A 27,575-nucleotide genomic window follows, 5' to 3' on the forward strand; every position below is an offset into this window, starting at 1 on the left:
CTTCACTGGCAAAAATTCACCTTTTAGTGAATTTTCCCCTATTTGTGTAGCTGTAGCTTGATGCAATCATTGTGCCATTTACTTTAGAAGCACTGATATACTTTTGTGTATATAAAGAAGCTACTCTGTAGCTATTGTGGCTGACATTAAAGTTTCAACAGGCCCTGTTAATTTATTAAGCATTTTCAGTTTTTGGTATTACTGACCCTTTAGGCAGACACGGTAGATTCTCCAGGAGGAAAAATCCCATACTGCCCATTCACTCCCTACTGAGTATAATGGAAACTGCCCATCACCATGTGAAGACACTTTTTGGCCAAAATTGGACTACACCATTAGGGCAATGACACATGGTTCTTCTTGTTGCCTGCAATTTGTCACAGCGACAAAGCAACAGAAAATACTTTTCCATAGACAGTACTGAAAATTGTCTAAATTTTTAAGCAATTTTTGAACAATTGCATGATTTGAGATTTTTATCAGAGACAATACTCAGTATTGTCCATGAAAGGGTATTTGTGTGACTGCCAAAATGTTAGTCTGTCTGATATTATATGAATCAGGCACATAAAAAAAATCCCTGGTTGTTCCAATCATTAGCTGAAACTGGAGGGCTCCAGGCTGGAACATCTCTGATGTATTCATAATATGTAATTCTTTTTATCCTCCGCCCTATGATAAACCCAGCCATGCATACAGTAGCAATTCATTTTCTCTCTCTTGCTTTTCATTTGGAAGATGATGACCACATAACACAATCATTACATGCATAGAGTGTAGTGCTACACAATCAATCTCACCGCTTTTTGTAGCGTCGGGTGCCAGCTGCGACTGTCTGCCCAGGTCCAGTGCAAATTCCAATACAAATTCCAGCAGCACTCCGGTATAGTGAAAGAAATTCATTTGCACAAATAAATTTTACACAATCATTACATGAGACACTTTAATCTGAAAGTAATATTACTCCAATACAGTCATCATGGAAAATGTTAGCCCAAGTCTTTGGTTGCCCATTAAAGAAACATGTACACAACTTTCATTGGCAGAGTGAAGAAGCACATGGTTAATAAATATACATACAATGACTAAACTGACTTCGGCCTAATAAGTAAATCACTGGCAGTGTTACATTTCCAAGGCTCTTTGATACTCCTAAGATATTAATTACATCTCTGTTATGTACAAAATGGCTGATTTTAAGACTTAATACACCGCCTTCATAAATATGAAAATAGACCATCTCTCAAAGTGTCTCAAAACCAAGGCTGACTGAACATCAAATGTCTTGCATAGAAATGTAGTGACAGCAGAACATAAGTGCAAACAACAAGTATTCAAGTGTCCATAGCCATCAGATTAGGAAAAAGGTTCATGCAAAACATAGAGGTCATTTCCAAAACTCCGATCTGGATTGCCTTCCAGGGGAATAAGGAGTGGGCCATTTTTAAGTCAGTCATTTACTGATGTCACAGTAGTTTATACAAAATAAAACAATAAAACTGGTTAAACAGATGTTTATATGGAATAACGATGAACAGACGATCATTCTTTTCATATCTGAAACCATTTCATTCATTAAAACACATAAAAACACTTAATCCTAGATTTGTACATATTTATACATTTTGGGAGGCACAATAAAGACTAAAGTTCCCTTCGCAGTAGGCATGAAGCCGACTTGTTGCACCCACCCTATGGCCTATATATGCTATTCTATATATTTAGGGCTATGGCACACTTGGAGATTAGTGGTCAGTGCTAATTCTGCTATACCACAGGCAACTAATCTGAAAATACTTTCCCACTGGCAAGAATTTAAATTGCTTTTGGGAAAACAGATGCATTGCTTCAGTTAGCTGAAATGGTGATTTACAGTAGTGCTGGTGGGAAAGCATTTTGATGAGATTACTAGGCTGCAGTAAAGCAGATTTAGAACGGACTACTAATCTCCATGCGTGCCATCGCCCTTATACTGAGGAACATATCGGAAAAAATCAAAGGTATTAGTAAAGATAGGTTAAAAACGGTCTGTGCTGGGAGATAAACATGGCCACATTCCTGCTTAGGGTCACTCCAATTCTCCCAAAAACCCTTTGAGCTCAGAGAACAAGAAAGGGAACCATTTCTCTTTATCTTGGGAATCAGCAGATGGAAAATCTGCAGCCTGCAAGTGCCACACAAAAAGCATAGGTTTACATAGCTCTGTATATGCTTCAGCTAACCCACAATAAAACATTTCCCAGTATACCCTGGGTGGTCAGATGGCTCAGAAATCCAATGGCAACACCATGTGGTATAAATACAACACTATTACCCTCATATTATTTTGTTTTTTTCCCCCCAAGGCCCTTGGTGAAAATAAGTCCAAATACATGATAAATGAAGGAACATTTTAACTTATAAACAATACAGCATTTGGTTTCTGGTGCGAGTCAGCTGTCTTACAAGGCCTTTACTGCATTGTGCTTGGCACGAGTGAATATTCTGCTGGCACAATTTTCTGAAATTTGCATCTAAAAGCTATAAACTTTTAATTGCTCCTTGCTGGCAGGATAAGAAATCAGTAGGAGGAAGAAGATAATGCAGGTTGTAGTAGCCATTTTCAGAACAAAAGCAGCTTAAACAAGACTAAAAGTGCAAGCTGGGCCAGTATAATACCCTCAGAGAAGCCAAAGAAACATTAGGAGGAAAGTATTTATACATCCTGCTCTTTTAGTATCTGCTAATTTTCTTTTACTCAGTGGTACCAGAAGAGGGCAGATGTGCCCCAAAGTTTTCAAAGGATTTCATATTCAGTTGTATTAAAAGTAATTACACAACTCTATATGCTCACGTGTACAGACTTGTTTATATCTGCTTTACTTTATATCTGCTGTTCCTTGATCAGCCATCTACACAATACAGTGATGGACTGTTTGTATCTGCTCTTAATGCCTAGTGTATTTTTCCTGTGTTGGGTTAATTGATTCTAGTCTCTTCCATGGAAGTGCACATCAACTGATGCCCAATTTCATCAGTTTTTATGTGTGCACCAGGGCTGCTGCTTTAGCCCCCCCCTAACAGAAGAGACACTTAAGGCCCCCTTGCCCAAGCTGCAACCCCCCCTCCAGCCCATTCCTTTTTTCCTGCTTGCAGCCATGACTGGGGCAGCGGCAATAGCAGGTTTGGGCCGGAGGGGCCCACCAGCCCAGTTCCCCCCTATATTCACTTGTGGATACAGACTCGTACAGGAGACTGAATTAACAAACCTCTTAAATGCCGGTACATGTGTAAAAGGGCCCAATATGCAGCCACATGGTCTTTTTGAATGAATAAAAACAAAACTAATAGTGGCATATAGGGGCAACTGCCATGGGCCCCACAGAGCAAAAGCTCTGAGGTATGAATGGTGGAAACAGCAGACCAAGATGGAGACAGATGGAGTGAAAAGGCAAGAGCAACACAATAGCACGATGATGTGGCTCAGCCATTGCCGTTCTTCCCTATAAATGCAGGAAAGCAGATTTCAAGTCAGTGCAAATCTACATTTTGGGAAGGAACTTGTTGTGAAACATCAAAGTATGACTAATAGCCATTTCTGCTTCACTGCCAAAAAGCCATCTGCATTTAAACATTCTCACCAAAATTGTATAAACCAGTGTATATATTTATAAAGGCGTGTCTGGGACCTAAAGCTTTTATGTGTTCATAGTAGTGTAATTATATTCCACTCTGTAGGATGCAGGCACCTCTACATTTTAGATTTTATTAGACCTTACAGAAAATGTACAGACTGCGTCGACTCATCATTCCACTCAACATCTGCTATGTATTAGAATTATAGAAGCACAGTGTTGGTGGTAGGTCTGAAGGACCCCCATTCATGAAGGAGCAATATATAATCATTCTTAAGCCCAATCACAAAGGCATGATAAAGTCATGTACCTCAATAAATGGCAGTCTAGGCAGAGGGTGATCCAGTAAGCAAACTACAGAATGAAACTGCATGGGTAGCTTGGCTCAGCAAAAGGAACTATGTCTCATCAGATTGCATCACTTCCTGTTGCCTGAAAGCATGCTGAAGTTAAAGCTAAGAAGTAAGAGCATCTGACAGAAAAAGATGGCAGCTTTCTCTCTTTTTTTTCCCCAGAAACGTCACAGTAAAGTCCTGCATCACTAGGAAACCAAGTACTACATCAGAATGACAGACAGGAGAGTTTTGAACACTGCTGTTTTCCACTGGATGGCAGCAGTGGATAAAACACCCCATGAGCCATAGCCTTTATTTGGAACGTCTGCTTAATTTTTAGTAAGCTATTTAACGTCTCTCTCCAACATGGACTTTAAAATGCTGTCTGGCTTGCTAGGTGTGTCACTGGCTAGGACAGGGATTCTTAAACTATGGGTTGAGACTCAAATATGGATCCCCATGTTGTTTTTGGTGGATCACCATAATCCACGGAAGTTCCACCCACATGTGTTAGATAACATTTTTTTGGTGCTGCATCATTAATATTTTGACTTAATTCAAGAAATTTTCTGAAGGAAAAAAAAAACTATTGGGGAACACTGGTATATGAGCTAGTGCATGCAGCTAGATTTGATTCCTTTATAGGTCTTAGAATGCATCACTGTAGATCATCCTATACATCCCCCTTTAGGATGTGCTTATTTGCTTACATCAACAAAGCTACACATTGCTCCCCATTATAGGGCAGATGGCATGTGGCATTTTCTCAGTCACAATTTGAGCCAGCAAAAAAGTGCCTTATACAGTCCCAGCCTCCCCCCATTCTCTTTTATGTAAGTGGTTTGACACTGAAAAGCTCTCAAGTGTTTTCAATTCAAGTGTGACCTTATGGCAAAATATGGCAGCAAAGAAAATGCTGTCTGTGCCATCAGCCTAAGGTAATTGGCATGATCTGTTCACTTGCCTTTTAGTTAACCTTGACTTTACACAGACACAATGCTGAAACTCTATATGCCACCTTTTTTTTTCCCCATGAAAAATAAATATGGCAGGAATGCTCTTTGGCTTCCTATATACATGGTATATAGTTTTATAGGTAAATGACACATCTACTCGCATGTGTGCACAAACACCTAGTTTACAGCAGAACTTAAGACATAGCCCTTGGGTCCTTGTATGTGACGTTCAAAGCAAAGCAAACCTTAAAACACTGTACAAATAGGTTTTGGAAAGGCCAAAATCTCAGTGGCAATGAAATGGTGTCATGGTGGAGTTACTATTTACTTGATTTATTACTTTGGTTATTTAATTATGTGCTATTAAAGTAGCAGGAGGTTTATCCAGTGGTCAGACTTTAGCTCCTGGAATATATTGCTGCTGGGGGTTGCTAGCAAAAGCTGGAGGGCACCCTGGAATTGATCCACAAGGGGCTCTACCAGAAAGTGTGTGAAAAGAGAAGAGTGTGACTACTTTCCAACCGATGTCCTCCTGCTGAACTAGAAAACTCATCAATACAGGGGTTGCTAGTTGCAAAAAAAAAACAAAACCTTTTTCCCTTTCCAGCTACATCCCTCCTTTAAGCAGAAGACCCCTTATGAACATATTTTAGTGAAGTCATGGCACATGGCCTCCTCTTGTAACTTTAGAATCAGAAACTGGTTAAAAATAAAGGAAATGAATCCTCCTTTTCCAATCTGAATTACTATAAGAGAAGCCTGGCCCAAAGATTATAATGCCATTTACCAAGGAATAAATAGTATTAAAGACTCAAGAATGCTCCTACTTAAGATGTTTGATTTCAGATTAGTATTGACCAGAAAGTAAGACAGCCCATTCACACTTACATGTATAATAGAAATCCTATGCTGTATCCATGTTCTGCTACAATAACCTGTAGGCAAGATAAATTAAAATGTAAACCTCAGAAGCAGCTCTGGATGCTTCATTATGCAACACAGTAAGAAATGCAAAAAGTCACATTTTGACAGCGCTTATCCAGCGCAGAATCCTGCAGCTGGACAAAGAGGGAGCCTCCTTGCTATCTGGAACATTATTCTATAAAGGTAGTAAAGTGACACCTCCAACCCTGGGTGGGCTACTGCAGCGAATAGAGGATGCTGACAAAGCAGAGGAAAGATTCTGGCTCGTTTACTCCTCAAATTTCCATAGCTTCATAGTTTGGGAACACATCTATGGATTTCTCCTCCTCTGAATATGAATTGATAGAATTTTGAGAGCAGAGTGCATGCTTTTTTTTACTGACCAGCAGCTGGTTATTGTACATTTGCACTTTAGTCTCCGTTCTGCCAGGGCAAAATCCATTTGCTTCCTGTAGGAAAGTTGCATCGGTGCAATCCATAGACTCATCATTTACCTGCAAATACTCAGGAGATCTTGGCCTAAAAGGAGGGATATCTTGCACACCATACGTGACACTTGAGAGGAGTTTTTGTCGTGCTTCAGACCCAAGTTGTGTGGGATCACATTTGCCAACCATACAGGAGAGCCCTGAAGTTGTACATTCCTTTCTAAAAAGCTCAGGAGACACTGGCAAAGATCTGCAACGTCTTTGGGGAATTACAGAGAAGTCTGTGGTGTCCTGACTTAATAGCTGCCATAACTGTCCGCTTGTTCCTGCTACCAGAGATCCATCTCTTTTGGGTGAATGTAGGTCAAACACATGAGAAATAACAGATTTGCTAGGCATGTCAAAGAATTTGATCTTTCCTTTTAAGTCTTCCCTGGCACTAAAAGGATTAACTTTGCGCACAGCTCCCTTGCCTGGCGTGTAGAATGGGTCCTGCACATTGACCTTTCGCAGTGGCTTACATGCAAAAATATCCGACTGGCTGCGGGATAATGTAATGTTTCTTCTGGGGCGTGGGGACTTCTGAGGAATTTCGTCATCCTGAGGCATCATGGAAATCAGGCGTTTTACCCCCTGGCATTTGTCATTGGGCCCTGAAGGACAAAAATAAAAAAATAAAAAACAGAATATACTTTAGAAAAACCTTACAAATGTGCATTATTATTATTAATTAAATGGCCTATATAAATATTTACAGCAGGATAAAGGGGTCTCCAAAAGCTATGAGATCTATTCAGCTTGGGTCCTGCGGGTTTTTCAGATAAAATGCTTGTCTGTAATTTGAATCACCATACCAATCAACACTATATAAACGTTACACAATTGTTTTGTCACCAAACCATCAAGTAAACATGCGGTTTTATTTATAAAGAAAATATAAAGAAATTTTCATATATGTAAAATGGACTGTGACAGATCGCACCCCACAATTTAGAGCTTTTTGGATATCAGGTTCCCAGATAAGAGATCCCATATCTGTAAATTTGCCTGTGGACAACTAAAACTTTTTGTTATGCTTTTGTCAAATAAGCCATGTGATGTGCTGATAATGGTTGTCTGCACCACGGACAATATGTTTTAACAATTTAACACCACAATTCAATACAGCCACTAAATTGCATTATCACCCCCTGCCCTAGTTTCTCAGCATTTCCATTTACTATAGTTGTACTTGAACTTTGTACCTTTTTATCGAACAAACACTGAAGTCATCCAAGTTTGTGAGTAAGGATTTCACCTTCCTATCATATCCTCCACACAACAGAAATTTGTTAGAATTCAAAAATTAATTAATGAGATCTGTTATTTCCTTGAACTATGATGAATCTTCTGTTCACTTTCAGAACTGATTAAGAAGCCATTGTGTATCAGTTACTATGTGGCAAAGATAAGCCCCAGTAACACTTCATGTTCTCTGTGTCCCATGAATGGAAATCACTCTGGATTGGAAGAGAGTGTGCACGTTGGGGCTGGAGAACATTCTAGGGGAAGTAAATACGGAGGGCTAATGTACCACCAACAAAGAAAGAGAAAAGTCTCCATTAACCCTCCCATGAATGTTAATCATCACCCACCACCTGGTGCTGAATGTGGTGTGGTATGCGTTCATTAAATTGGAGGAGGGTTTAGAAAATATATTACTGGCCCTTTAAGTCCTGGGGCCCCACCATAATGTTTCAAATTGGGCCCTGTAATAGAAAAGATCAGCCCTGAAAAATGTCTTCATATAAAGGGTTTTCGCTTTCAATAGACAGTATATCTCTTTGTTCAACATGAGTTCAATAAATAGGGCTTGTGCAGAACACACTTTTTGACTACTGTTTTAATCACAAAAATAACTATGATCTTGGTTATATCTTGCGCTAAATAAGGAGACTGAAGCCATGTCATGTTTTCTCTTTGAAACATAGAACATTAGATTATTCCCACTGAATGATGGACTCTGGCAAAAGGAGACTGGAGAATCACAAGAAAAGGTGAATGGATAGAGTTGCAAACTGGTTCCTGTTCTTCATAGACTCTTCTCACAATGATTCTGCAAACCAGAAGCAATCTGCTTCAAAGTGCATTCATTTGCTGTGTGTGCTGTTTATTAAACAAAGCACATCTGACTTCCAAAAGATAATTACAATGCCCTTTGAGTAGAGGTATTTTTAAGTTATGAGGTTGGAGATCAACCAAAATGTATCCATACTTTCTACTCATTTTTATGGGATTTTTAAAAGTGTATTTATCGCATGGTGAACTCTAAAACTGGCCATAGACATGCAGATTTTCTTCTTTGCGTTACGACTTTATCTTTGCATCTATGGCCAGCTCAACTTTCACCCATTATAAAAAACACTTCTAGAAATCCCATAGGAATAACGTGAGTGAAGTTTTGCGGTGAGCTCTGTCACACTTAAATAAATCTGCCCACAGTGTGGACTAACCCAAGGGATCCCCAATGTAGTTACCAGCCAGTAGTGCACTTGTGTCTGTGAGCCACTCACCTTTAGCAAGAGAGATAGGTTTGGGCTCTATATTATTGTCACTCTCTTTTCTCTCACTTTCTGCCTCCTCATTTCTTAAACGATTTGAAATGTTCTCAAGTTGCTTTACAATATCTACAAAGGAAGGACGGAGTTTTGGGTCCATCTAAAAAAGGAAAAAAAATATTATTTTGCACTGTTTTACAGTTACAGTTTAAAACACGTCCTTTATTTCAGCGTGGGTATAGTTAAAGAAACACACACACACACACACACACACTTTATGTCTTTAGCTGCAAACATTACAAAACATGCTTACATCTAGTAGTAAAAAAAAGTCTTAACCTTAAGTTTCACAAGGCAGTCTGCTTCTGCACAAGCCAGTGTTAACTAGTTCCACTTATGTACCTGGTCTCATGAGAAGCAGTTAATGCATAGTGGCAACTAGACAGGCAGTTCATCCATTTAAAGATGCAGCACAGAATCAGAAATCGTGTTGTACCTGTGCCGCTGCTGTGAGACATATCTACTTGCACTGAGCCCTACAGACAGACACACACATGCTCAGGGACAACACTTATGGAAAGGAGGCAGAAGACACTGCAGAGCAATACTTAGTAATAAAGCCTCATTAACATCTGAGTTAGACATTGTACTGCAACAATTTAATTTCTCTAGCATAAAAATCAGGTGCGGCCTGAATTCCAGTGAAACCACACCTTGCTAAATAAACTGTTCTAAGCAGTGGCATAGGAATTCATGTATTGATTTCTGAGGGACAGGGGAAAAATAAAAGGATGAGAGTTATGTGTTTGTTATGCAGGATTTCAAAGACATTATAAAGGAAGAAGTGATGATGGAAAATGAGAGAGCTCTGATGCTCTGATCTAGTAAGCTCTAACAACCCAAAATGTATTTCAAACATTGTTTGACCCTAATGTAATAGTGCCCCTAATATTATCAAACTTATACTGGGGCAAAAAAAAAAAAAAAAAAAAAAAAAAAGATTTTAGTTTCTAAAAAACATTTTAGTTTCTTAAGGGCAGTATATCAGAGCATATATATCAGAACAGAAATAGTTGTCATTTATAATGATATTAAAGGAGAAGGAAAGGTTAAAACTAAGTAAGCCTTATCAGAAAGGCCAATCTAAATATACCAGTAAACCCCCAAAGTAATGTTCCTCTGAGTCCCCTGTCAAAAGAAACACTGCATTTCTTTCCTTCTATTGTGTACACATGGGCTTCTGTATCAGACTTCCTGCCTTCAGCTTAAACCTTTTTGCCCTGGGCAAGAGCATGCTCAGTTTGCTCCTCTTCCCCTCCCCCCTCCCTTCTCTACTGTAATCTGAGCCCAGAGCAGGGAGAGACTCAGGCAGGAAGTGATGTAACACCACATTAATACTGCAGCTCCTAACTTAAACAAACAGAGAGTTTCTAGAGCATTTTACTCAGGTATGGTAAAACATTCTACAGAATAAATATAGCATTCTAGCTTGCACTGTTGCAGCTAATCTATTGGCAATAAAATGCCTCCGTAGCTTTCCTTCTCCTTTAAATAATTGCTGTTCCTATTTATTCCCTTAAGAAATAAATGTATGAGTATTAAGGACTACACTATGTGGCTTTGTTCAGTTCATTAGTTAAAACAAAAATAAGAGGAAAGGATTTACAAACTATAAAGTCAGAGGTGACAAAGGCTTCCCCAAACCCCAGTTCCCAATCAGCAAAATCTGGTATGGCAGTAGCCGCAGCGATCTGGGAAGTCGAAACACAAGACTAGGGTTTGACCTCTCCTCACTCAAATTTATTAGTAATCTCCTACCCTAATCTGTTTAACAATATAAATCAGTACAATCCCAGTTTTTTCAAGGTGCTTTAGACTGCATGTTTCATGGTACAGAGCAACATGCAAGAAAATGCATCAAACTCCTAAGAAGCAGCCCTGCAGATGTAACTTACTGAATAAATATTATTTATTTATTACTGTGAGCTAGAGAAAATGCTGGCAATTCACACAAAGTAGACATGTAATTTAAACAATGAGCCAGTGGTTTCTCTTGAGATCACATGCCAGGTTCTGTCTGAACCAATTCCTCAGGACATCTCTGAACTGCACCTATCTTTGGTATTTGCTTCCATACTCCATCTTCAGGTTTTTACAATTTCTCACATTTTAACACTGTTAAGTAAAATTCCTTTGCTAAAAAAAACTTTAATAAGCACATTTTATTCTAAGGTATTAAATACTCTAGGCCTCGTTGCAAAAAGGTAAATAAACCAATAAAAATGAACATGTCCTCTGTAAAGGGTGTTACATGACAACCCACTGAATGTTGGATGATGCATATGTGTGGCTGACACAAAGTCCATTTTTTAGTTTTTTTTTTTTTTTTTTTTTACCAACACTAGACCACACAGGGATTGGCTATGCAACAGGTGAGGTCTGGACACTCCCAAATGCATCTTACGGGAGTGTGGTACACTTAATGGGAGCTGCAGACATTGGTCATTTAGGTTTTGATGCCATCAGAATGTCACGCAGCAGTTTAGTGCTCATTTTGTCTATACACCCACCACAGTAGTATTCTGCTGTGTCCTGCTGCCACTGGCTGTAAGCAGGAGGCTACTGATTTAACTGTGATCGTGGAGTCCCAAGAGAGATTTCTACATTAGCTGGATCTTCCACGAAACACTCAATTGTGCTGGTAAGTCACACTCAGAAATAAGCTTTGTTTCCAATAGCAAAATCATGAGTTTAGTAGACATATAACAGGTACTTACCATTGTCCTATCCCTTTACAACATGATTGTGTTAGATATAAGTGTCAGATGTATGAAGCGGTTTCCAAATATTTTTGGTTCAAGCTTTCTCTGGAGGATACTCCTCCTACTGCACTGGGCCACCCTAAGCGAGCTGCATTTTTTATATAGGCACAGATGCACTGGTACAATGTAGCTTCAACAGGGCCTTTAGGTTTCCATAAAGGGGTACTTGATGCTGGACACTTGCTGTAAAATCTAGTTGCTGAGGGTGAGGGGAGGTAACAGTCTCTAGACTAGGTGTTGAGGGGGATGTGCTTAGTGCAGCACTATACATATTAATATGCCACAGTCTCTAGGGTGGCTGCCCCACTGTTTGAGAACCACTGATTTTACAGAAGTAAATGTGTTGTAGGATGTTGCTCTATAAATTGTGTTTCCTTGACAATGTAGTATTTGTTGCACTAGCTTGTAAATATACTCTCTACATATTTCCATTTATACATCTAATCAAGCACTTCCATGTCTCTGGTAAGACATTCTCAACAGACCATTACAATGTGCTTTATCTATAAGGCAATTTAGCCAAAAATATTTATACTTTTGATGTTACATAACTCACAGATGCATCCAATTTAATAATTTAATAACAGTGCTAACAAATATTCCGTTTTGGTAATACTGCCCCTTATGCGTTTAGCCAGTAAACACTCCAAACAAAGCCTGCATATCCCAACAAGCAAGGGAAACAAAAATAATACCTACATTGCAGCAGTTGAATGTGAGCTGAAGGAAGTCAGGGGGGCAGTCTCCCACCATGTGTTGAAAGCCATCATAATCTAAGCCGAAATTCTAAAATAATAAAAGCCATTAACTTATATTTTTAAGCAAAGTGCTGTGCAATTTGGCAGTCACAAACTAAAGATGGGGTTGTTTGCATTAAAATGTCTATGGCTGTGTCCTTGTGTTGGCCAGAAGTAGTCACACAACCTGTGTAAGTAAGCTACGTGTACATGAACATCCTCAAATGTTACTTTATGACATCATGCTAGTCAGCTATTTACAACAATTTAGAAAAAAAAAACCCAAGGAATGTCATTCAGAACACAAAACCAATTTTGCAGTGTGTTGGATTTGTGGCAGGAACACTCTGGAATTTGAACAAGGCTGGCTATAATCAGCCAGAAGGTTCCCGGCCACCTGCTCACCTCTGTGCGTGGTAGATAATCAGGGTCTGCTTGTATTCGGGCTATTATTTCACAAAGGATTATACCATAGGAGAACACATCTGCCTACAAAGAAGAAGAAAGAGCACATGCCTTTATAAGTATCTCTTATTTGTCAAATTCCCTCTTGGTATATAGAAATCCAAATTCACTCCCATCATACATGAGATCATGTAATGCTGCAGTTTCTTAGGGTAAGGGCACACGGGCAGCCAGCGGGATGGCACTCCCCCGAGGTTGCCTCACGAGGACACTTTGGAAAACAAAGTGCCGCGAGTGCCATTCCGCTGGCGATTTGTCATTATAGCCGGCAGGAAGGTAGGGGAAGGCAGTTCGGGGAGATGATTGCCCCAAAAGAAGAGGCGATTAGTCGCCGGGCGACAATCTCCCCGAATCTGCCCATGTGACCTTACCGTTAAGGATTAAGATAAAGCCCTTAGGCTACTGCCAGAGGGTGCGGATTTTGGCCTGCCAATAATTAGGTATACTCATAGTCAAAGTATAGTATTACTGTAATATTACTGTACATTATTTTGAAGACCATTACAATAAAATAATACACTAAATGACTATGTAGCTTACTGCCAGACTGGGGTGATTCTCAGCCCAATAATCAGCCAATCTGCTAGTCGTTGCTCCTGTCTGTGCCAAAGCAGACACACTGCTGCATAATACAGACAAAATAGTGGATATTGGTGTGAACATTCATACTCATGTGTTTCTGCTCCAAAGTCAAACTAATGTGTCTGCGCCCAGGCTGACGCAGTGCCGAATGGTGCAGCCAAATAAGGGAGCAGAGGCCAAAGGATTGTTTAGACCACAGGTCAACAATTAATTCAAATTCTCAGGTGAGTGCATCTTTCAATCCATCCCCATATATATGCATAAGTGTCAAAGCTGCTATATTTCTTGCCTTGACTGGGATAAATAAAATCATCATCATAGAGCGCAGCAATATTTACCATCACTAGGGTCTTTACAGACAATATTCAGCTATGTCTTAACAGAGAAATTGTAGTTCAGTGCGTGCGTGCGTATATATATATATATATATATATATATATATATATATATATATATATATATATATATATACACACACACACACACACACACACACACACACACACACACACACACACACACACACACAGTATATATATCAAACAGAATGGAATGCACAACCATTAGTATATTAGTATGCAGAAACCTGGGTGCTAGTCTGAGAAGTATGTAGACAAAATACAGGGATTGACAGCACTCCAAGGAAATACATCAAGTCAATAATTCAAATGAAAGTGGAGATTTATATACTGCTACTGAAAAATACCTTACCCTTTAAACAAAACAGGGATTGTTTGTCCATATATTGCAATATATTTAAGCTGGCCAACTATATGGACAAACAATCCCTGTTTTTTTTAAAGGGTAAGGCATTTTTCAGTAGCAGTATGCACAAAATGTCTCAATGTCTTAAATATATTGATAATGGGTTGAGTGCAGAGGACTCATATTTGTCTATATGTATTTTGTGGTCACAGCCTCATTGCACCCGGCTAATGGTTTTAAAAATTAGTGGTGAGCACAACTTTCCCTTGTTTGTTATAGTTTATACAGGAGCAGTGATCAGCTCCATGTTGTAGCTCCCACCCTTCCCAGCTATAGTCAGGTGATCCCACTGGTGTCTAATAAAAGAGCAGCCAAATTTGGGAGTTTTACTTTGAAAGCAGCAAGTAAGTTGCAGGTAAAACTAGTCCCTTTTGTAAAATGTATAATTAAGCAATTGAATTCTTAATGAATCAATGAAAATTGAGAGTAGGACTGGCCAGATATGGGATGACTTTGACGTAGTTGGCCAGCTTAAATATATTGCAATATATGGACAAACAATCCCTGTGAAGGCATTTTTCAGTAGCAGTATGCACAAAATGTCTTAAATATATTGATAATGGGTTCAGTGCATTGGTCTATATATATATATATATATATATATATATATATATATATATATATATATATATATATATATATATATATATATATATATATATATATATATATATATATATATATATATATAATATAGTTTAGGTTAAAGTTGGAATATAATTCAAGAACCTTTGCAAAGAAAATAGCACTTCTCACTCTACAAAAAAATGATTTTTTTTTTTTTTTTTAGCTTGCTGAAGGCACGGCAAATGCATTTGACTGGAATAACATGTCACTGGAACGAATAATGTGACTATAGAAGCAGACATTGATCCTGGGCCTAGTAATTTGCCAAGGATTGTCAATACTCTAGATTGGATGTGAAATAATATATGGTAATGGACAAAAAAGATCAATTGCTTGCTAAGTGTAAAAATATACAACAGGGATCACTTAAAAATTAATTTGGCAGGTCTCAAAAGTTTTTCCGTCAGTTGCTGACAGATTCGGAGCCTGGATCAGATACATGTTCCAGTGCTTTTTTTTTTTAACAATATAAATGATAATGATGATAAAGATCTGGGAATGCTCCTATTGTCCTATGCTTTTACTGGTGCAAAGATTAATCTTTTACTACCAGTCAATGCTCAAACCCTGTTGCAAGCTATTTGTTTAGCCTTTGAGGAATTTCACATATTTCTATCTGACAACATGGGAAAAATATTGACTTGTAAATTCAAAGACTGTTACTATGGCCATTGGTATCTACACAACCAATGCACACAACACCCTGCCACCCTTCACCTTAGTAAAAACAAGCCGGCTTTAAAGCTGTCCAACAGATAAGATATATACAGCTGCATGGAGGCAAAAATAAGCACCATAACATGCTTGATGGTTTAAATTTGTGTTTGCTGGCCTCAAACATTCTGCATATTCACCTGCACGGTGGCATAGTATTTTATATGTTTGTAACATTGTTACATGAAAACATTATGAAAGAAGGCAGAGTGTTTGTATAAAGGCCAAGGCATCCCAATGTGCCTTAAAGGGGTTGTTCGCTGTTTAGTTAACTTTTAGTATGATGTAGAAACAATTTGCAGAGACAATTTGCAGAGACAATTTGCAATTGATTTTCGCTTTTTATTATTTGTGGTTTTTGAGTTATTTCGCTTTTTATTCAGCTGCTCAAAATAAATGCCAAATCATCTTACAAATATGCTGACTATATATGCTGTAAAGGAATGGAAGATTGCTTTTAAATTCTTTTCAGAAATTTCTTTAACTAACCAATTGCCTCTGTAATGTAAAACGATGCTAAAGGCAATCCTGGTTTCCTGGGTTTTATAGGGTGATAGAAAATTTTTGTAGCACACCTTACCAACACTTCCCTCAATAGAATTAATTTCAGTACCCTCCATTACAGCAGGTGATACGTTCAAAATGTTAAATGCTGACAATATCTTATAATAACTTAGGTCTGGGGGGACCATACAATTGTGTTATTCCTATACATTTCTATTACAGTGAAACCTCAATTTTACTTAAAATGGGGTTCAACTGTAATGTAACCTTCTTATATTTACAGTGATTTTAAGTAGTACTTAACACTAGGCTTTCTTATTACCTCTATTTGAAGAGTTGATAAAACATTCATTCACTATGTTTACTATTATCACTTTGCCTAGGCTTCTAGAATCTCTAGTCAACAAGTTAGCCACATGTTTCTATACCACATGCTTCAGCACTCTTGATGTAGTTCTAGTCCAGCTAAAAGAAACTAGCAGAACCATGGGGCTGCTGGGTTGTAACCAATCAAACAAGTGCCTTAAATGGACCTCCCTATAGCAGGAGCAACGTTCATGCCTATACAGAGATATTATACAAATTATACCTACTTAGGTATATATCAGTCCTAAGAACAATTCTTTAAAGGTTATAAAGTCTATTATTAACTCACACTTTTTAGTTAAGTGTCATTGATATATTTGAAGTTTACACAAAAATTAATAGAAACTGTCACAAAATAAGAATGAAGGCTTTATGTACATGTGATGTGTGCAAAGTCTTTGAACCCACCTTTTCGTTATAGGGTTCATCTCTCAGAACTTCTGGGGCCATCCAGTAAGGTGACCCAACAACAGCAAGCTTCTCACTTCCCTCGCTGAAAAGAGAGAAACCAGGACAATAACTAGTCTGCCAATAAGTATTGCTTAAAATTCCCTCAAGGCTAACCTAGCTGAACCTAGAATGGCATGGACAAGTGATGTCCTGACCAAGTTTTAGCTGGCCCATGGTTCATGGAAACCCAGATGTACGCAAGCATTACTTACAAATGGCAAAATATAAATACTTATATATGCATGATGTTCTAGAAATGTACACTTGTATACCATCAATTCACATGGACCTTTAAAACCATGAAAACATTTAACTGTAAGTCATACACATGGGAGAATCTGGGCTGCTGGGTTGGGGGAGCACCTCGCTAGGGCAGAAGGCACTATTGCACTCTCTAAGCTTTAAGAGACAAATTTTCTTTAAAAAAAACAAAACATAAAAAAAAAAAAAAAAAGAAAAAATAGCTGCTCATGGAAGGAGACACCCTGGGTATACAGGAATAAAATCAATAACTGACTGATAGAACTTGAAGAACTTTAAATGAATAAATAAATCCGGCTGTGCAAGTAAAATTCCTTTCTTTGACTTTAGCACAGTCACCAGTTTTCAGAAGTCATTTGATTCTGTCACAGTAATTGTTAAACATTAAGAGTGTTAAATATTTAATCATTACATTGTTTGTCATGCAATATTACCTGGCCAGCTGTAGTTGGGGTTGAATATACAAAAAGGAATGAATGATTGCATAAATGCACTAATGTGTAAGCCCTGCCCTACAAGGATTTACACAAAAGACTTACATAATACATTGCTTTTCAAGCTTCTGATGTAATGTTAACCACCTCCAGCTTTAAGGCAAACTGCCAACACGCCACACTCAGGCTTAATTTGCACAGCCCTGGTATATTGTAGTTTATACTCTCAATATAGCCTTGAAGTCAAAGCATTTTATGTTTAACTTCACACAAAGGTTAGTTTTCTTTCACCTATTCCTGTTCACAATTTGTTTTACAACAATATAACACATTGGTTTTTAAGACATATGGCTTGGATGAATTTTACATGCGGTGGCTGAGCAATAAACATGGCATGAAAAAGGCCATCAATTGCCCCATTTGCAATTGCCCTAGAATAGATCAATGTAGAAATAATATACTTGTAGAGTACTCCAAACAAAGGGCACACTAACTTGTGTGTACTCTTAGGCGGCGTCACTCCCTAGGTGCTTGGCATTGTGTCGACAGACTAAGAACAGGTTATGGGATCAGTTATCTGGAAACCCGTTATTTAGAAAGCTCCAGTTACGGAAAGGCCGTCTCCCATAGACTACATTATAATCAAATAATCCAAATTTAAATTAAAAATATGGCGAGGTTGGTAAGGTGGGCAAAAACCAAAGAACATTCCATATAAAGAATGCTTTTAATTAGTTTATTTCAGAACAGAGAGTTTTTTGGCTGTCTTTACCACCTCACTATCATTTTTTGCTTTGCTAGAAAGGGAGCTTTTTAATTTGCTTCTGACACTAATCTTACTGAAATAAGCAGAGTACATTGCCATTATGGATGTCAGGGATTGATATGTAGCAAATACTGATAAACCATTTAGAACAGTGTACTTTTACCACATGGAAGGCATGCTAAGGTCAAATGCTAGCTATCTACAAAACTACAGGTACTCTGTACATTTCTGAAATGCTTTATTGTTGTAAAGAGCTGCTAGACTATGCATGTTTTGCTGCTACAGAACCTTAAATACGCAAGTGCCTTGTAGCGAGTCACAAAAAATTAGACGAGAAACAAAATCCTACTGCAATAAGCTTGCATCTAATCCGTCTTTTGCATTAAGCCACACAGGCAAGCAGTGAGGCTTTTTCCATGCTGTAATAGAAATGGAATTAGCTGTTAAACGCTTTAGAAATCATGTATTTTTGTTGGCAAGAACAGAATATCTGCATTTTCAAAAAGGTCTGCAGCTGAATACATGAACTGGCTACCACCCATTTATAGCTAGATGCTCTATGCATACGCTTGTAACTGACACATTTGTTTCCTTGCAGACCAATAAAGATTATATTGAACAGTACATTAAAGCAACAAGAAATGTTATTGGTCACAACTCTACAATGCTGAAGGAATGAATCTGTGAGCGTATTTGGGATATACACTGCCCTAAGGAAACAAATGTACGGATGGCGACCTTTTGCTATAGCATGAAACACGTAATGTATATGTAATGTTTTTTTGTAATAAGGGATTGTTTTCTGCGAGCACCTACCATATATCATTTTTCCTGTTTGCAGCTGCCACATTAAAGGGGTTGTTCACCTTCCAAACACTTTTTTTCAGTTCAGTTGTTTTCAGGTTTCCCCATAAACAGAAGTGCAGTGTGTATGTGTAGGCCTACTTTGAAATAAATTAAACACTGAATAGCCCTATTAAATGCTAGTGTTCTCATCTATTTAATGTGACTTCTGTTTCTGAAGCTCCATGCTGATCTTCACTCTCTTGTCTTGAGTGTGTGACCGCAGTAAGGACCATGATGAAGCATCTTGCTGCGGCTCAGTCTTGCCTGTCACTCCTGGGACTCTATACAGCCCTTGTCCCTGCTGGCGAATGCCTGAGTGTGCGACCGCGGTAAGCTAACCGTTAACTTACCACGGTCGCACACTCAAGAAGCCGCCAGTATGTGCGAGGGCTGTATAGACAATGTGACTGGCAAAGCCGCAAGACCGAGCCACAACAAGCAGGATGAAGAGCCGGGGGTTGCCTACCCCTGCTTTAAAGGAATCTAACTCATCAACCCACGCATTAAGTTAGTCTGAATCAGTTCAGTTTGGATGTTCAAAGCAAAGCCAGCAGTTTGTAGGCTTGCCAATTTCCCCACATTTTCTAGTATGGTCCTGGTAAGGGCAAAACGGTGTACCACTGTCATTGTACTGTCATCATCCTTAAATTTGGGATAAATAAGTGGAATATGTCATTTATAATATTACTGTAAGACCTACAGTAATGGAGTAGGACACAATTGTAGCACTGGAAGTCTACGCATTTATCTCCTAAGCACCTGAGCAGTAAGGTGAGCTTAGTGCATTAAAATACTCCATTAGCCAATGGAGTCAGAATATGATAAATTTCCATTTACTAACCTTTCATACACATCAAAATTCCACATTCTCTCATTTTAACCAATTTTAGCTTATCCCTTTAAATCAGAGGTCACCAACCTTTTTTTTTTTTTTTTATACCCGTGAACCCCATTAAAACGTAACAAGAGTTACACAAGCATGAAAAAGATCTTGGGGGTGCCACATAAGGGCTGTAATTGGCTTTCTGGTAGCCCCTGGATGGTCTGTTTGGTGTCCAAGCCAGAAAAATAAGCACCTGGTTTGAGGCCACTGGAAGCAACATCCAAAGGGTTGGCAAACAACATGTTGCTACTTGTTTGGGATCACTGTTTTAGAGGTTACTTTCAAAAAGCTGAAAGAGTTATTTAAATATTTCTATCATTTCCCGTAGCAAGAAAACCAGAAACAGATGTGTCTCTCTCATGTGGTTATATAAAAAAAGGAGACTTTAAAGGGTCTGTAGAGAAGTCTGGTTTTGTAATAATTTCTATAATAGTTTGATTTTACCTCTAATGGTTTGTGCTACCCCTACTGATCTGTTGCATTAATATAACTTTATTCTTCTATTATTACAGGTATGGGATCTATTATATGGGACGCTTTGGACCCGGGGTTTTCCAATTAAGGGATCTTTTAATATTTTAAGGTATTTTCATATGTCTACTAAAACAAATGTTCACATGTGTCATGTGCAAACACCACCCAAAACATTTGTGCCGGTAGGATGCAATCAATAGTTCCATCTATTTTTGAGTGATTTTAATTTAAATGCTTGTGAGGTGGCAGGGAAAGTTTTTGCTATGCCTTTTAGCATACCAAACAATAAAAAACAGCAGCATTCAATGCACTTCAACCTCCCTTCATGCACCACAACAAACCCAGCATTGGAATGGTCCACCATGCTACCACAGATATCTGGTAAAAATCACAGTGGTCCCACTGCTGGTAATCCCTCACTTCCTATAAGAACTTTTAAACCTAAAAACAAAAGTAAATCAAAAGGGTGCATATTCTTTCCTATTTTACCCTGTACATTCTGCTCTTAATAACGTGCAGTGACTGTATAGTAGCTGTGCAGCAAAATTAAATCTAGCTTTGCACTGTGTTTGCATATATTTAAAGCATAGCATGCATGTTCCCCGGGTTGTATAGTTTGCTTTATTAATTTTGTCATGCGCATTGCCTAAATTTTAGAAGGCAAAGTGCATTAATAACAAACCGCTTGTAGCATTGTATAATTTAGCACTATATGTTTAGATCAATAATGATTTGAATCAAAATGCCTGCAATGAATTGAAGGAATTCCAAAGTAAATCCACTTTGCATAACAATTACATCATATGCCACATGTACCAGCATTCCAGAAGTATCCAAATTTTATTTAAACTAAAACAAAGCAATAAACAGATCTCGAGTAAGCAGTTGTCACTGGTTTTGTTTGAGCTTTCTCTATAATTAGCAACAACACTTACAATTTACCAGAATGCAATAGGTGATACAGTTGCAGAAAAGATGCATCATTCAGTAGCATCATTATCTCTAGGTGCAGCTCTTGGGCCGGATTCCCACAAGGGACTCGTAAAATTACGATAGAGTCTGGATACCAGCTTTGCGGGTTGCTCTATAGAGAGAGTTTCTTCCACTACCAGTGTGGTTAAGGCAGGTGGTAAGTACTGGTAGGTTCTGGGAAGTACATTTAGACTGAATTCCTTCATACGTGAGGAACGTATCATTCAGCAGGAGGTGCCCTAGGTAGATTTATCCATTTGTTTTAGGAGATTTCTATTTGTCCTGGAGTATAAGCTCCTACACGTTGAAAGGAGAAGGAAACCCTTTTGCAAAAAACCCTGTACCCCCCACCACACGTAGACCCCCCCTCCCTGCTCCCCCCAGGCTAACTACCCTCCGGGGAAATGCCCCATACTCAACACTAGGTGCAGATTCTTCCAGCGGAGTTCCACGCATCCATCTTCCGCATCCTCAGTAAGCTGACTGGGAGATCTGCAATTTCTGTGTAATTCCGCGATTGCTCATTTGTCGCAAACTGCTCCAACTGCGCATGCGCAGAAATACCGATCTCCCAGTCAGCTTACAGAGGATGCTGAAGATTGATGCGTGGAACTCCGCTGGAAGAATCTGCGCAGAGGGGTAAAAGTATGGAGTATTTCCCAGGAGGGGAGGAGGGTACAGGTTTTTTTTGCAAAAGTGTTTCCTTCTCCTTTAAGAGCACATCCTGGCATTTTGTGTTGGATATTCACGTGTAAAATGTGCGTGTTTTGCAACAAGCATATTACAATCTTAGCTTATAGCTTATGTTACTACAGGTGTCTAGAATCAGAGGTTCTGCTGGTGTGGTCTCTAAATCAAGATCACCCCTAATCGTCACTTTTCCTAAGGAAGTTGGTCAAACATGAGTGAGTTACTGGAGTTAAGAAGAGAACCAACTTGTGTTAAATACTGAGACAGCTGGAGTATTTCCTGTTAATCACATGCAAAGTATTTGACTACTTATAATGCATAATTTAATGAAGAATCACAATTAGTACTGCATATGACTCACTTACCTGTTATCTGGAATTTTTTCTGCCAGCCCAAAATCTGCCACCACAGCAGAATATCCACTTTCATCACTCTTTATCAAACAGTTCTGGAACAAAAACAAATTGCGTAACAATTAGGAAGCTTTACACACACACGCACGCACGCACGCACGCACGAAAAATAAATTAGAAAAAACCATTTTTAAAGGGGAAAAAGCTGACCACCACACACAGGTCAAATTTAAAGTTAGGTCATTTCCATCAAAGCTATATGATCATGAGTACAAGCATGAGCAACTGAAAAAAATTTGTGCTACTCAAAAACTAGTCAAGTCAAAGCAGCACAAAATGAATAATTCATATGACAAATAAGTAGTTGCTAAACTTCATACATACTGTATCAGACACGCTATTTTTTTGTATGTGTATAAACCCCAGTACGGGTTTATGTAAACAAAAAGGTGGACTTGGCCCCTTCAGTCTTGAATATCATCTATACACCTTTCCACCATGGAAAGTTTCAAGTCCAAGAGTCAATCACTTTAACATGGAAGAAGGTGTGGCAGTCTGAGAATTTTGGGGGGGGGGGGGGAATAAAGAGGGTAATGAGTTTCTGATGCATAAGATCCACCAGTCAGGTAGTATCTATATAAATATATATTGGTTGCTAGAGACAGCCTCGAAACACAAATGTGTTTATTGCACCACTACCCTCATGGAAAATATTTCATGTTATTGAAGTCCTATCAAATATCTACTTAAAATACCCAGAAGGCAATTAACCATATATTTAGTGCAGCCAGCAAGGCATTAAAAATACAGAATACCTTACTAAACCTCTGCAGGGCAAACACATATCAATGCATAAGTATCGCATTTCCCTATTACCTGTAAATCACACGCAAGGTGATTCGTTTAATATACACCCTGTTCCTGATGACTCAGTTTTCTTGAATTCTGTGTGCAAATATGGGAGAGCTAAGAAGAGCTAAATATTGGGAGCAAGAATATAAAATCGGCAATATAAAGAAAATAAAAACAATGCTTTTTAGCAGGACAAGGGAATGCATTGACAATCACAGATTAGGTTTCTAAGCTTTCCGAAAGGTTATACTAAAAGTGTTGGTTTCTGTAGGTGTGGAGGATTTCCCCATGCCACCTAAGTTTCTTTCCAAAGACTGGGCCATTTCTAAGCCAGGAAATAAGAATGTAAGAAAAAGGAACATTAAGGGGCAGATTTATCACATTTCATACTGGGGAATCCTGAAGTATTCCCAGTAATTCTGGTTCCTGTAATACAGCCCTCATTTAAAAATACTTTCCTGGTCAGAATTTGTGGTTTTGCTTCAAATCTGTCAATGCTGACCAATTGACATATAGTGGGAATTGACAACTGAAAGTGATAGAACTCAATGGTGATAATGGGCTCCAACAACCCTCCCAATCATTCATCTCTGATGCAAAATATCAAGCAGGGAGAATACATTTTAGTTTTTCCCTGTGCTGAAACAAATAGTTCCAGCATGTAAAGTAAATGGTGAAAGTCTGAAAGGCCAAATATATTTTTTAAAGGGGTTGTTCACCTTCCAAAACATTTTGCAGTTCGGTTCACCAGAAATAAAATACTTTTTCCAATTACTTCCTATTTTCCATTACCGACAGTTTTTCTAATACCTTCTTATGGGTTTCTAAAGCAGCTCTGGAAACTGTTCTATATGACACATAAATAGATATTTCTTATCTTTGGTCCTGCTAAACTGAAAAAAGGTTTGGAAGGTGAACAACCAGATACAATTAGTATCTGTAAGTACCACACACTCTGTCAAGTTCAAAACACATACAGTTTGAGCTTCTTTAAGCTTAATATAATTTTTGGTCACCAAAATATTTACATCTTTGTTGAGAAACATATAAAGTGATTTTTAAAAAGGATGCCGATTTTTTCACTACACCTTTTAAAAGATGTTTTTCTTTGAAGTGCCCAATTTAAAGACCAACTGAGTAGTGTAGTCTTCTGAGGGTTATTAATCACACTGGTGATACCATGAAAACATAGAACTTCTTATATAGAATAAAGATAGGCAATAGCTCCTTCCCAGCAAAAACAAAACATACAGAAGAATATGTAACGATTTTAAACAAATACTAATGGGCATATTTCTAAAGGAAAAAGATATAGCTGGTGTGTTTGCTTCAGAAACTATTATAGTTTATATAAACAAGTTGCTGTGTAGCCATGGGGGCAGCCATTCAAAAAAAAAAAATAGAAAAGGCACAGGATTCACAGCAGATAACAGATTATACAATGGCATTCTTCATAACTTATCTGTGTATCCTGTGCTTGAATGGCTGCGTGTGTCCAATAATTCATTAAGTCTGGTGTGTGTGTGTGTGTGTGTGTGTGTGTGTGTGTGTGTGTGTGTGTGTGTGTGTGTGTGTGTGTGTGTGTGTGTGTGTGTGTGTGTGTGTGTGTGTGTGTGTGTGTGTGTGTGTGTGTGTGTGTGTGTGTGTGTGTGTGTGTGTGTGTGTGTGTGTGTGTGTGTGTGTGTGTGTGTGTGTGTGTGTGTGTGTGTGTCTGTCTCTCCAATCAAGACAACAAAGGCCAGGTGCTCACCAACTAATATCACATTGACAACAAAGGCCAGGTGCTCACCAACTAATATCACATTCCCATCACAGAAAGCACTCACACATCACAGGCTTTGCCACATGAGTGCTCATATGGGACAGCCACCTGCTATAGACTCCATTTTAATCACATAATTAAAAATTGTAAAAATAATTTCCTTTTGATTTGTAATAATATATCGGTACCTTATACTTGATCATTGCTAAGATATAATTAATTATTGGAGGAAAAACAATCCTATTGATTTTATTTAATGTTTAAATTATTGTTTAAATGTGTCAAACTGCTGAAAAACAGAGTTGTTTTTTTTTTTAAGGCCAAAGGGGAAATTTGCTCAAGGCCCACCAAAGATGACCTCCACAGCCCTTTGGCAGTATCACTCATCAAGTATAACAAAGTATCATTGGGGGAATCTTAACAACATAGTAATGTTATGGAAATACGCTTTAAGTAGAGCAAGGAGTAAAACACATACATGCAGACAACAGAGCTTTAAACAATGAAAAATGCAAGATTTTAGTCTACATACATTCTCAAAATGAAATAAGATGTTCCTTATAATATTTGGCATTCAACATTAAATGATCTTAATCGCTTGTTTATTGTGCACATATTATTCCAAGTTTTAATTGGACCCTCTTCGCTACAGAGTTCTCCGCATTGTCAAGCAATTCTATTTAACAGTCAGTTATTAAAGCTGATGTCACAATTTACAGTTCTCTATTTACTGTAAATTAATACAGACTCAGTCAAGTAGACATCAGTAAATAGGCTTGCAAAACCTGGCTGCATCACAAACAGTTAGGGCATGGGCACAGACGGGCTCTGCTGCTCTCAGCCTGTGTATTTTTGTAGGCTGAGAGAAACAAAAAGAAAAGTAACATTTTAACAAAACTTATGTTTTGTAGCATGTATTGCACCTTGTACAGCATTTTTTGCCACAAGAGGCTTAAGAAATAAGTGATTAGAGCTAGTCTTACAGGACCATTTTGTTTCCTGCTTTCTTATGCAGTACAAAGGGTATTTCAGCACATCAAAATCTGTCACCCTCCACTGACAACAACTATGCACAGCAGTACTCTTTATAAATGTCATCGAAGAAGCAAAGAAAGCAATAACTCTTATTTATAGACCAGATGTTTCATCTTATTGCCCTTGTGTACAAAACAGTAAGTCACATGCACTGTGGCATGCAAAACATTTAGTGACATTTAATTAGCACTGAATCATAGTAATTATCTTTTCATCTCATAACCTTCACTTCCTAACAGCTGTTTGAACGGTTAATCCTATTTTATCTGGACATGGCTTCCTGGTCCTTCCAAACAGGTTTAGTCTCAAGCAATAATTTTAAAAAGTTAAAGTAATCACACATATCAAATGACATTTCTTTTTACAACTGTATATTTCCAAAAAGAAACTGCTTTTTATAATGAACATTTAAATGTGATTGCATTACTGAAAAGCACAGATATACGAATGTCTTACCTTCGACGTGAGGTCCCGGTGGAAAATTCCTTTGGAGTGAAGATAGGCAAGCCCCAGAGCAATATCAAGAGCCAGTTTTACTCTCGCTGTCCAAGTCAAGTATTGGTTACTGTCCAACAACTGTTCAAGGTTGCCACTATTAATATACTATAAGGAGAAACAAAAATTATGCAATATAAGAAGGCCAATGGCACTATAACTGAATGAACATTAAATGGCAGACAACCACATCTTCAATCTCTTTCTATATTATTAACTGTAAATTGTACTTTACTCTCCCATACATTTTTCAGAAAAATATTGCCATTTAATAATTTGAAAGTAAGAAAAACAGCCATGTTACTTAAAGGGATCCGGTCATCGGAAAACATGTTTTTTTCAAAACACATCAGTTAATAGTGCTACTCCAGCAGAATTCTGCACTGAAATCCATTTCTTAAAAGAGCAGAGCTGGGAAATTGACAATATGTCTAGCCCCATGTCAGATTTCAAAATTGAATATAAAAAAATCCGTTTGCTCTTTTGAGAAATGGATTTCAGAGCAGAATTCTGCTGGAGTAGCACTTTTAACTGATGCGTTTTGAAAACTTTTTTTTTCCCCATGACAGTATCCCTTTAACAAGCTATACAGAAGTGAGCAGTGAGCCGTATGTGACTCGTTTAACTTGAAAGTTTTCATATGAAAGTTATAAAAGAAATCCTTGTTTTTAATCATAATTTGCATAAAAGTACTCTTATAAAAACTTGCCATATCATACACAATGCTATGTGATTAGTAGGTAATAAAAATATGAGCTGTGATCTCTTAAAACCCTTTCTGTGTGTATGTCAGCCATCACTACAGTCAGTCACTCACTCACTACACCGGTGCATTAATATGGAATTAAACTGTAAAGTACACTGGCTGCTCTATAAAACCAGAATTATCCAATCTCTCAGAATTTTTGGGACCATTTAAGCACTGA

General features: G+C 38.1%; 1 protein-coding gene across 2 annotated transcripts in view; it reads right to left on the bottom strand.

Annotated features, from left to right (window-relative positions):
• Positions 1 to 929: 929 nt before the first annotated feature.
• Positions 930 to 27,575, bottom strand: part of tesk2.S (testis associated actin remodelling kinase 2 S homeolog) — a 48,503-nt gene continuing 21,857 nt past the window's right edge. The window contains exons 5-11 of one of the 2 annotated variants that reach the window (XM_018260837.2): positions 26,611 to 26,757; positions 22,518 to 22,600; positions 16,785 to 16,869; positions 12,759 to 12,842; positions 12,316 to 12,402; positions 8,810 to 8,954; positions 930 to 6,910 (exon numbers count right to left, since the gene is read on the bottom strand). In XM_018260837.2, coding sequence (XP_018116326.1) covers positions 6,105 to 6,910; positions 8,810 to 8,954; positions 12,316 to 12,402; positions 12,759 to 12,842; positions 16,785 to 16,869; positions 22,518 to 22,600; positions 26,611 to 26,757 — 1,437 coding nt within the window. In that variant the 3' untranslated portion in view covers positions 930 to 6,104. The remainder of the gene's footprint in view (positions 6,911 to 8,809; positions 8,955 to 12,315; positions 12,403 to 12,758; positions 12,843 to 16,784; positions 16,870 to 22,517; positions 22,601 to 26,610; positions 26,758 to 27,575) is intronic. The other variant, XM_041561442.1, reaches the window with a different exon arrangement.

This window comes from Xenopus laevis, chromosome 4S (assembly GCF_017654675.1).
Source record: "Xenopus laevis strain J_2021 chromosome 4S, Xenopus_laevis_v10.1, whole genome shotgun sequence".
Classification (NCBI taxonomy): Eukaryota; Metazoa; Chordata; class Amphibia; order Anura; family Pipidae; genus Xenopus; species Xenopus laevis.